General features: G+C 40.4%; 1 protein-coding gene across 1 annotated transcript in view; it reads left to right on the top strand.

The window, feature by feature from the left end:
- Positions 1-12,469, top strand: part of ntrk2a (neurotrophic tyrosine kinase, receptor, type 2a) — a 79,375-nt gene that overhangs the window by 19,496 nt on the left and 47,410 nt on the right. The window contains exon 13 of the mRNA XM_054610523.1: positions 172-271. Coding sequence (XP_054466498.1) covers positions 172-271 — 100 coding nt within the window. The remainder of the gene's footprint in view (positions 1-171; positions 272-12,469) is intronic.

Here is a 12,469-nt window from a genome sequence, read left to right as displayed (position 1 = left end):
CTGTTTGTGCCTTCTGAATATGTGTGTTAAAAACATCTAAGCTGCAATCTATTTTTTCATTCAAAGATACATCAGTACTTTAGAAAACCTGCCTGTGGTTTGTGAGTGTATTGTGTGCGATTGTCTCTTCAGTATAGGAGATTTATAAGTCTATTTTTTAAAATTGTGCAGGTGTACGTGGTGGTGGGCATTGCTGCTGTCGCCTTCACGGGTTTCCTTCTAATGTTGGTTATTCTGAAGTTTGGAGGGAACTCAAAGTTTGGCATCAAAGGTAAGACTTCTGACTTGTATCTGAATTGGTGGTTTCCATCTTTTGGGGTGACTTAGTTAATAAACAGAAATGATCCCCGCCAAAAAAGATGGCGATTTGTTGTTTGTGGACATTGATGGATTCATGGATACATCAAAAACACATTTCAAAAGATTTATCCAAAATCACATGCTATGACTTCCAAATTGACTCGTCTTTTACGGAGGTTAGCAGAAGACAACTGAAGTGATGAAGAAAAAGAAAACAAAATTAATTTATGGGTTTGGAACTCAAAATTTGTGTTAGTGGTTGCACAATAAATCTCATTGTAATGTGCAAACCATCATGTGTCAATGAATCCATCCCGTTCAGGTGGAAACAGAAAGTTGATCGGGTGATTAACATGCATGTCGACTAAACTGCAGTCTTTGTCATGTTGATGTTACTACTGCAGTGACTTCTGCAGGGGCTACAAGTGTAACTAATCTATTATATTTATCATACTGACTTCCTGAGACTGATTTGTCTTTGTTTTGCTCATTCTGACGCTATGCTGAAAATTCCTCATACTTTGTGCACTAACAACACCTCCATCACTCCTTCCTTTTCTACGTACATACCGATGGTAATGCTGTTTTTTTCAAATGTAGACGTGTTCAATGTGCAGCTAAAGAACTGCAAGCATACAGAGGATCATCTTTGATTTCCACTGGCTCATTTTTGGTTGTAAAAGAGATTCAAGTTGAGACTTTATGAAAATCCCAAGATACATAAGCTTGGCGTAAGAACTGTTTTCTGTTCCTTCTATTCAGTTGACTTTGGAATTGCTTAGTTTGGTTAAAAAAGCTTAATGCTTTCATGATAAGCAACCCAAGAAATCAATATTCTGAGGACGTAATTTTGAGCTGTTTAAACAGTTGTTTTAGGAATAGATAACCGTTTTGCGCTGCTCGAACCATTAGAATTTGATGCAGTGAAGGTCCACATGTGCCTTTACCTGTGTGTGTATGTGTGTGGGTGTGTGTTTGAGTGTGTGTGACTCACAGTTTGCACTGTTGAAGTGCAGTATTTTGGCATTGATTGATTTATGACCCCCCAGAGAGGAGGGGTGCAAGACAGATGAAGCAGCTAGTACATACATTGTATGTGTGTGTCTGTGTGTGTGTCTGTGTTTGTATTTATGGTCTTTTGTATTTACGGTTTCTTCTTTCTCCAAGAGAGGTGAATGAGGTTGCTCAGAAGGAAATGATCCATCTAATGCCTCTCTGCATCCCCCTATATATCAGTATTTGTGTTTAAGTGTGTTTTCTTGTACGTCTAAGCATTTTTGCGCGTGTGTGCGCTTCTTTTTTGTGTGTAGGATGCTAGCTCACATTACGGTTTTGCCCTTCTGATTGCTCCCCTTGAGTCTTGATCCTTCTCTCTTTCCACTGTCGACTTCCTCTCCTCATGCCGTCCTGTCCTCATGCTTCACATACATCCAGATGTATGAGCCCTGCAGCATGTTGACATTGAGTGTGTGGAGAGAGAGAGAGAGAGAGAGAGAGAGACTACAACAGTGTATTAGAGCCATTGGAGGCAAAAAGAATAATAATTACAGAACTGGGGGAGGGGGTCATATACGGAGAGAAACTCCTTCTGAGATTAAAGTAATAAATAAACTATGAGGGAAAAAAACAAATAGTGGAGCAAAGAACTGTGGTAATGAAAAACAGTGTGCTTTTTTTTTTGAGTAATCACATGGCTTCACTTTGCAAGGTTGAATGAACCTGATCACACCACAGATGCCAGTGTTAAACACTGAGTGCAGAACATATCATAATGTAGCGGACTCTCCATCCATCCAGTCTCATCTGCTTATCTGTGACTTATCTGAGCAGACTAGGCATCCCAGACGTCCCTCCACCCAGCAAACTCTGCTGACATTATTCTCAGTAATCTGTGGTTCAACACAAGCAGAGATATCATCTGTCTTGTTTTTCCTTCACACTGAACAATTGACAGTTGGACATGGTCCAAAAAGAAAAATGCTAACATAATAGCACTACATTAGGGGCCGGAGAAATTAGACTGATGGTTTTAACCACGGTTTAGCACTTCTTATGAATTTATGACTTGATAATCAGTTTTTTTTCTCTGTGTATGCCTCTCTCCCCCAGCTCCATTATTATTACTTTTAAGTTTTTTTACTACGCAATGGCCCTAATACACTGTTCTTCAGACAGTGGTGTCAGTATGAACAGCAGAGTCAGACGCAGAGTTGGAGAGCTATGAGTAATCCACAGCAACGACTGTGCCCACCCTGTTTGAAACTTCCACATTTTTCCTATACTTGACCGCTGACCAGAGTTCATCATCAGAATAATATATATTTATACATAGCCGCAGATGTCAGCACACTAGCAGCTCTTATCAAATCTAACAGCACTTTGTCATAGGAACATGGTTTTCAAAACTCACAAACATGTGCGCAGATGTATTTACATGCATCCTCCCACACACACAAACATGAACACGGTGCTGACTATGATGATGTACTTGTGATCAGTAAGTGGTAATTTGAAATGGTCTTGCATTTGTTTAGCACCTTTCCAGTCCTCTGACCACTCAAAGTGCTGTACACTACATGTCCACTTTCACCCATTCACACACCGAAGGCGCAGCATTCAGGAGCAATGTGGTTCTGTATCGTGTCCAAGGACTTTGACGTGCAGACTTTAGGAGTCAGGTATTGAGCCCAACGATACGCTCTACGTCTGAGCCACAACTGTGGAGAGAGTGCTTGAGGTCTTGTACCTTATAGAACAGGTGTGCATGAGAAAAGCACAACTCGCCTCACTGACTCTGGATGTCCGTCTCCTTCTGCCAGTCGAGTAAAAAGCTGAGGCTGGTTTACAATATTTATGTTGACTGCATTATTATGCTCCTCTCTCATAAATAACACATGGGAAACATTTGGTACACGTTGCTTCTCACGATCTCTTCGCCGCTTCTTGACACCCACAGGATGGATATACTGTATATAGTTGTGTGTGTTCTTGTGTTGGCAGATGTAAGATTAACCATGTGGGTAGCGATGGTGTTCGATGGAGATTCAGTGGAATACTGTAAATGTTGTTTGTCTTTGCTCTTGACATGTTAAACCAATCGTGTCACAATAAGCGCAATATTGCATTACTGCCCTATTGGACCGCATGGGATGGCGAGCAACCGCCAAAGCAGCTCTTTTTTTGACGTATTTTCATTTTTTTTTTTAATTCTTTGTAATGGGATCCCTGTGTATTTACCCTGTGCTACAAATGGCAGCAGCGTGAAGCTCGTTTGGTGTTTTTTTAAGGTCGCCAAGAGTTGAAAAATGTGAAATTTAAGGTAAAATGCTGCTCTCGTCTCTGTCAGTTACAATCACAGTGGAAGAGGGGCAGGACAAATAGCAGAAAGACCGACCGTCAGATCCTACATGTATGCTATGCTGAAGTGCTGAACAACAATGCGATGGAGGTGAAATGATTACACACAGACCTGCACGTCCGTCATCTCTCCCTACATTCGTCAGCCTTCCTTTAATCCAGAGAACACTACCATGTGCAGACATTTTTACTGCTGCTGACACTCTGTATCATAGCAACCAGACCAAAGCATCTCAGCTTAAAAAAATGAGGTGCCTCATAGCCCTTCTGTTTTCTAAAATTTACTTTAAACAAGTATTTAATTACTTTTAAAACATCTTTGTCATTTAAAAAGAAACATTAAACCTAATAATAGCATTACAATAAAGCTTATTTATAATGCAGTGAAATCAGGATAATTTAAATAAAATGTACAAAAACAGGCAATAATAACGCATAACACGCTGTTTAGCCAATCAATATCACTGCAGGGGAAATTCCTCGCAACAGCCCTATCAAAGCGTAAGGGGAAGGTAAAGTAGCCAAAAACTGTAAACAAGTAAGAGTACTGCTACTTGGCAAACCAAAGTTCTTCAGTAGAAGCAAAAGTAGTCATCAAAATCCCTCCAAAATATTACATCAAAGCACCAAGATTTTGAGGAAGGTCCCAAAAAAACCCTTATTGTCAATATACATTAGAAAGCCACACGTGCTGAATGCCCAATGACCCTTCGTTTGTGTTTTTAAAGGTTCATGAAATACACCATTTTTAGAATAAGCGAGAATAACAAATTTATACTGCATGCAAAAAAAAGTTCATGCTTTTTGCCCTAAACTGTATGGGAGTAGCATAAAGTGGGCATATTTGTAAAGAGGAACCTTGTATGTATCCATAGAAACCATTCGAGGGACCATTACTAAAATTGCAAGGCAGTTTTCCTTCGCCAAGATTTAGCCTGATTTTGGAGCATTTTTCAGCCCCTTTCCTGACAAGCTAGCATGATATGTTTGGTACTTAATGATTCATTTGGTAGTTTAGTTTCATATGATAACAGTATCTTCTAGAATTAAAACTTAAGCAGCGCTTGAGCCTACAGCCTCTGAAAGACACTATGTTGGATTGCTGGTGATCCCGCGCTTATCTATTAAATACATGTATGTTCACTTCTTCACTTTGACCTGAGGAAGACCATCTGTGGTTGAATCATTATATTAGTTGATCCACATTAAATAAACACAGCTTCCACATCCCCGGTATGTCTCGGTTACTCGGGACAAGCCTAGGATTCTGCTGTGAACTATTTGTAGTGGGTACTTTTAAATTAAAACAACAAATCACAGAGCAGTGAGGTGTGTGTTATCTGGATTAATGGGGGCATTGTTTCTGGACAGAGGTGTTTGTTGAATCAATGTACTCTGCACAGCCAATAAGACCACAAACCACACAATTGATTAGCTGCTTTAAAGTTAAAAAAGTATTATAGTATTTGGATATAAACCTGAGAGACTTGAAACAGAAATTCCTCCGTGGCTTTATAGTGGCTTTGCACGTCGGTATCGTTCATCGTCCAACTTGCTCACAAATTAGGCTAAAACTATCTGATCAATACAACCTTCCATTCAGAAGGAGGAAGCAACTACACCGCCTAAGTCTCGGCCTAAAATACCACACTAAGGCTGCATTTCACCTAACAAAATTTGGGGTTGTATCCTGGATGAGTCCCATTTGCCAGAAATTGGCTCAAAAGGAAGGTAATCTTGTGAAGTCCCAGTGCCAGCAGCTGTTATTTACACTGAAGTGTGTGAACAAGCGAAAGATTGTAATTAAGTTTGATTTATTCAGGAAGTCATCTTGAAATTAAGATTTATTTTCTAAGAGGGACGTAAGAATTCTGTGAAAATGTTGAATGCTGCAAAAAATGAATGATTTGGACTCTGAGAAACAGAAAGGGTGATAGCAGGCTGTCTTAAATAGGCCCTGTTGGAAGCTTGACAGTTTCCACAAAATTACACATAACGACCCTCCCAAAGTGACAGCAGCTTCCTGGAAGAGAAAAACGGATCAGACAGTGCAGGCAGAGAGGGAAGGAGTTACCTCAGCAGCATCTATATGTGTTCATGCCCTCGAAGCACCTGCAGGGAGGGAAGCGTATACATAAACCTGAGTTCTGATGCAGGAACAAGACGGAAATGTCAAGGCAGGGAAAAAAAAAAAGGAGTGAAACAGTAAATGTGAAGTGGAGAAAGTGAGAGGAAGAGAGAGTGAATGCTAAAATTGACATTTGACAAAAAGAGATAAGAGAGATGGAAAGAAAGCAAAGAGGATAAAAGAGATGGAGAGATAACAGATAGAAAGCAGATGTAAGAAACAGAGAGCAGGACGAAAAGGAAAAATAAAAACTGAGAGGAAAAGAGGGAGACGGAAGAAAGTCCTCCTTCGTCCACTTATCAATGATTCATCATTAGTGCAGGTTTCAGTTCTCCTTGTTTGGTGGAGTTACACGCCTCCATCCATCCGTCCCCCTCTCTCTATCTCTCTCTCTATCTCTCTCTCTCACATGCACAAACAGCTCCTCACTGCTGATCGATCAATATGACACCCTCAAGGTCAGCAGGGCTTCATTCCGGGGCCGACCGAGCATGCTCAGCGTACCCACAACCTCCTCCTACTCCTCACCCGCCTCCCTTATTTCTTCCTCTCCTGCTCAAAAGTAGCTATTGCCTCCAGCTCTTGAGGTGTTTTTTCGACGAAAGCTTCTCACCCACAAAACTTTTGAAAAGGAAGCAAAAGCTGAATGAGTTGAACCACAAACTGAAGAGGCTGAAAAAAAAGCTATCTATGATTCTGTATTTTTCCAACCTTAATTCTTTTAGAGCACTGGCAGGAAATGTGTCCGCACAACTGTAGTGTCAGCATCTGCTCAGATTTTCAGTCTTATTCTTTGTTAAAATATGTCTTGATTTAATTTAAAACTTTAATACTGGTGATTGTAGACTGTAATAATGCAGGCAAAGATCCTGTGTGGCTGCTTTTTATTGAGACAAAATGTATCATTGATACATTCGGCAAGTTTGATTCATTTTCAGGGTATTACCCAGAAAAAGTTGTTAGGCCCAGTGACAGGGGCCTGGTAACCATGGCAGCGACAGACTAATGACAGCATTTTTACTACGCAATGTGTTGTTATAAGGGAGACATTTATTCAACACACATTTGAAACAAAATAAACCACTTTAACAGATTCTTACAAATAATCTGACAAAGTTAAGTCTTGGCATGCTGTAATGCTGCACCAAGAGCAATAAAGAAATTTAATTTAATTCAAATAAATGATATTTATACTTAAATTGTGTCCACTCCTTCATGAGCTCCTTCAAGGTACATGGTAGATGGATTTGTACTTGATTAGGGCTTTTTCTGGTCCTGCCACCACTCAAAGCGCTTTAACACTACATGTCATTCACCCAATCACACCTACTCATCCATTGATGGCAGAGACTACTGGAGCAATTTTGGGTGAAGTGTCTTGAACAAGGACACATTGTCATGGACTATCCTCTGATTGAAGGCCTACCCGTTATAACACTGAGCAACAGTCCCGACCAAGTGGTGTTGCTACCATGTTGCATTAAACTATCCATCCTTTCTGGTCGTCCATCTCAGCCACCATTTATTTTGATCTGCATACAAGCTTCTCTGAGAACTGTCTTGATCTATTGAAGAATAAACACATAAATGCAGTCATTAAAATGGAGCAACACAAATAACTTGTATAAACACCTTACAGACTAGCAGGTGAAAAGAGAATAATCACATGTTCTACCCTCTTTATGGAACAGAAGTCTCTTTCACAGATCACACAGAGAGCTGAGCTGGTCTTGAATACATAATCCACAGTTTATCAGAGTCAGAGGGCAGCTACTTCATCACCTCCAACTGTGACTTCTCCTAGGATGAAGCAGAAATATTTAAAGAACAAGATTTTCATTTAATGTGCAAGATTTTTCATCAAACAATTCATTTTCAAGAATTTCATCAAACATTTGTTTAGTAACACATTAACATTTTCTGCTCCTCGCCTTGTAAATACACCTTGAAACTGGCCCATTCCTTCAGCAATGCCCCCTCATCTACGAAGGGGAATCATCATGCAAGAAGTTTTACATTTTCAATGCTGTAGTCTTCCTCTCTCTCCAATGCTCGTATGTTGATTACATTGAACACAACTACAATGTTAATCTACGGGAATCTCCTCTCCAGGTGCTTAATCAAATGGTCCCAAGGACGACTTCATTAGCCTCTGAAAAGATGCGAAATGATAATAAGAATAAAAGTTATTTGATTGGCACTTTTGCAACGCTCAAGGTGATTAATGACATAAAATAATCACATTAGAAGCAGTGTTTTTAAGGTCCTATTTTTCAAGACTGTAACTCGAAACACTGAGTATTTCAATACCCAATTCCGAAAATGGGTTAAAAAATGGGATTGGTCCCCATGCCCCCCGTGGCGTCTCCTTCTTTCCTTTTATGTCTGAATGTTTAGACTTTTCACCCAGCTCGCCAAAGTGTGACCCTGGTGGCCTCTTTGATTTGTCGAATGTTCTCAATGTGACAGGAACCTGAGGATTTTAAAGCAATATATTAAAAGAACAGGGTGATTTTCTATTGATAAATTGGTGTTCAGTCAGTAATTTTAAGTCAACTTAAATTGTTCTGTAATAGTTGAAAAAATTTAATTTTCCTTCTGGAATAGTTTCGAAAGCCACTTCAAGTGAGGACATCTGCCTGAAGCCTCAAACCTGTTCATGGCACAGTGTGTATAAACACCACAGTGGCCAGGATTATGTCAGCTGGTTGGCAACACCATTCTGTTTTCATCAAAGATGCAGATCACATTAAGTTCTGTGTTTGGTCTAAAACACAAACTAGCTCGACTTAAAAGCAAACACTTCTTACCTTTCATCATAGTGGCACTGTCTCTCACTAAACAGAATATACAAGCCGTTGGTATCTCTGTGGTTGCGACAACCTCACGGATGGCTTAAGCGCCGGGGTCAGCCCTCTAATTACTGACTCCATGTCAAGGAACTGACCAAAAGGTGGCCCTTCTCTCTGCCTAAACCATTCAAAACATCTATATATTTCATACAGTATACCCAGCTCGAAGTCAGATTTATATTATTCAATTATAAAATGAAAAAATGAAAGTATAATCCAGCTGCCCGGTCTGTGACACATACCCAGGATATCCAATTTGTCATCCATCCTTCTTTTCATAAAAATCAGTAGTATTCATCGTCTTGAAATCATGACTGTTCGAAGAAAAAAAGTCATGGCAATCAATCTAATAGTTGATATTTTGGTCTGAAAAGTGGTCGACCGACAGACAGATCGACATTACCAAACATTTGGGTTTGGCAACTGTATAGGTAATTATGATCACTATGCAGCCCCAGTTTTTGCAAGACATTCCACTCGTATTTCAGACAATAGTAGACAACCACATCTCCCGCCAGTCATAAATAAGGACAGGTTTAAAGATTAGTTGGTTAGGAGGCTAGAATAATGCCTGCCAGAATACAACTCCCTTCTTTACACAGACGTTTCCTTAGCAACCAATACAACTTGTTTGAATATCTGCAGGTTATTTGAGGTGAACAACCTAAAGCCGTAAGTACTCAAGTCACTGAAGCGAAAACAAAGGCACTCACAAGATATTAACTTATTCAGCAATTATTTGGCTGGTTGTAGAACATAAATGGGTTGCTAGTTGGATGGACAACAAGGCCCAGGCTATAGTGTTTTTTATTATTTCCCTTTGCGTCCTAGATCACGTTTTTCAAGGAACAGTTTGGTTTGTTTGCAGATTTTCGTGTTGACAGCAGGGGAAGAAAAGACTAAAGGCCTGTGGCGGATCCTGAGGGCAGTGATGGTATGAAGTGCTCTGAAATTGGAAAGTGCTCTAAACGTTGCCTGAAAGATCTTGTCTGTGCACGTGCCTGTTTGCAGCGTTTCTTTTTGTACACATCGCACAATTCATAAGTGATTGTTTTAGTGTTTGGTCACATTGATTTCTGGTGTGTTCCCATGTTGTTCTGGACATATTTTGAATTCAGATTCTGTGAATTCATAGTGACCATGAGATGGTCTCTCTCTTCTCCTCTTTGTTAGGGGAGTCCATTGTGCTGCTGTACATTATTTACTGTACTGTATTGGTCAGCTTGACCTTTACAAAAGGTCAGTGTAGTGAGAATATGGATGGTTGAAACTGGGAGCGACGTGGGGTAACAGGACATTTTGTATGCAAACAATTTATGCAGGGCACAGATGAAAAATATTACAGAGCGGCTGAGAGCAGCTGAGTAGTTAGAATTTGTTTCCATTTTGAAATACGAGGGCTTTTAAAATTTGATTATTCTCCGCTTTAAAAAGGAAGCACTTTGAAATGTTCAGTGTGACCTCATTTGATTCTCCCACATGCTTATCAGAGAACATAAATGGACTTTCAATGGTCATACAAGGAAACCAGGGGGTCATGAGGCTTACTCAGCACATGCACTAACTTCATATTTATCTACATATTTAGGACATTACAGATACCAGAGTCTGGGATGTGAGGTTTTCTGGCGGCAGCTGTCATTTATTAATGGAAATCATTTCACTTTAATGTTATTTTCAGATGGCTGAACATAGATCAATGGTTGGACTTTCATGTAATTGCAACATAAACAGAGCTCATATTTAATTGTTGGAAAGTATTCTATAAAAAAACACAGTATGACTATTGCTCAAGTGTATCCTGAGATTCTCTTGGCAGCACAGCTAAAACCATCGGTGCCAGTGTTTCCTCTAAACACCACTCAACCCGCCAAACCCCAAAAAAGGATCTCATCTGTGAGAAGAGGAAAATGACATGAAAAACAATCTTTTTAATTAAATTTTCTCCGGAACAGATTCTGCCATTGTTACATGGACGGCCAGCGGTTACCACATATATTTGAGGCATTCAGAGCCTTGACATGTATATGCCTGATAACACTTGAATCACAACAGAGCTTTAACAATTTAGTATAATTTAACACTAAATAGAAATATTCAAGTGAAGTACAAGTACATCAATACTGTACTTGCTGTTGCCAGGAAACTTGGGAGCCAATCTTTGCTCAGTTTTTTTTGGGAATATAACTGTTACTGTTTGGGCTTGGGAACAATATTGTCAAAAGGCACAGGGTTTGGGAGGAAGGGGCAATATCATGTCATTTCAAGTCAAAAGGCTGAAGTCCAAGTGAGCTCAGGAGTGGATCTGAAGTCAAAGTGAGCTCAGGAGTGGATCTGAAGTCAAAGTGGAGTTTAAGTCTAAAGTCATAAGATTCAAGTCATCAAATGAAGTTATGGGAGTCCACACCTGTTTGTGTATGCAGACATTCATATTGCCTGTTCGTGTACATCATGTCAGTGGGATTTTTCCCCTCCTCAGACAGTATAACAAAGTGTTTTTGTTCAAGGTCCTGCTGGTCACTCTGTAAATGCCACCGCTGCCAGAAAGTGTGTACATGCTGCATCAATGTGGCTTTTTCTTGGCAGTACAGTGAATGTCTGTATGATAGGGACTATGATAATGAGGCTTTAGATATCGATCAACACCTAGTCCTGCTGCACTCAGGCAGATACTCAAGCAACCAAGGGACAAACAAGCACACACACACACACACACACACACACACACACACACACACACACACACACACACACACACACACACACACACACACACACACACACACACACACACACACACACACACACACACACACACACACACACAAGTCCCCAGAGAGTTGGCAAAGATGCATGCCAATATCATTTACTGTGTCTGGCAGCTTTTGTGTTGTGTATTTATAGAGCATTTTCTGCACAGCAGGGAAGGATATAAAAGAGAGGGGGAGAGAGAGAAAGGAGAGAGAGAAAAGAGAGAGCAGCAGTACTGAGCGATTGGGAGCAGCACTATAACGGATAGAGGTTTATTGATTGATCAATTGATCGTTTGCCTCTCCAGACTGAGCCCGTCTTCTTGGCCCTGCCTTCCCATCACTGCCTAATGCTAGGTTCAGCAGCTCTGGTGTGTGTGTGTGTGTGTGTGTGTGTGTGTGTGTGTGTGTGTGTGTGTGTGTGTGTGTGTGTGTGTGTGTGTGTGTGTGTGTGTGTGTGTGTGTGTGTGTGTGTGTGTGTGTGTGTGTGTGTGTATTTGTTGCATCCAAACAAACAAAAAAGTCCCCTGTGAATAAATGTGTGTGTCGGTCATAGTCCTTTTTTCCCTGATACATAAACATGTTCATACTCGCATGTCAAGCAAAGTGCTACAAAACAACCAATTCCTCTTTATTCTAGAGAGCTTCAGAGACACATCCAACCAGTTAGATTTATTACTGGTTCTTAAAACCCAGTCTGCACTCGCAACAAATCTGAAGCCAACATGCAAAGAAAAAAAACTGCCAGCATATTTCCTGAGAGCATGCTGATAAAATAGATGTTTCACAGAATACAGTCAAAATGATGACAAAAAGCTAGTATGTTGAATAATTGCACATTCAGAAGGTGTTGCATTAAACAAATTGATTTAAAGACGAGATATTTACATGACAATGATCCAAGACCGTGGACTTTATATCATTATGGCGGCGGCTGTGGTGTAGTGGAGAGCAAGGTAGTTCTCCAATCAGAAGGTCGGTGGTTCGATACCCGGCTTCGGCAGTCGATGTGTCCTTGGGCAAGACACTTAACCCCAAGTTGCTCCCGAAGGCTTGCCATCGGTGTGGACTGGATGTGAATG

Source organism: Anoplopoma fimbria, chromosome 13, assembly GCF_027596085.1.
Source record: "Anoplopoma fimbria isolate UVic2021 breed Golden Eagle Sablefish chromosome 13, Afim_UVic_2022, whole genome shotgun sequence".
In the NCBI taxonomy this organism is placed as follows: domain Eukaryota; kingdom Metazoa; phylum Chordata; class Actinopteri; order Perciformes; family Anoplopomatidae; genus Anoplopoma; species Anoplopoma fimbria.
This window is presented reverse-complemented; position numbering and strand designations above follow the sequence as displayed.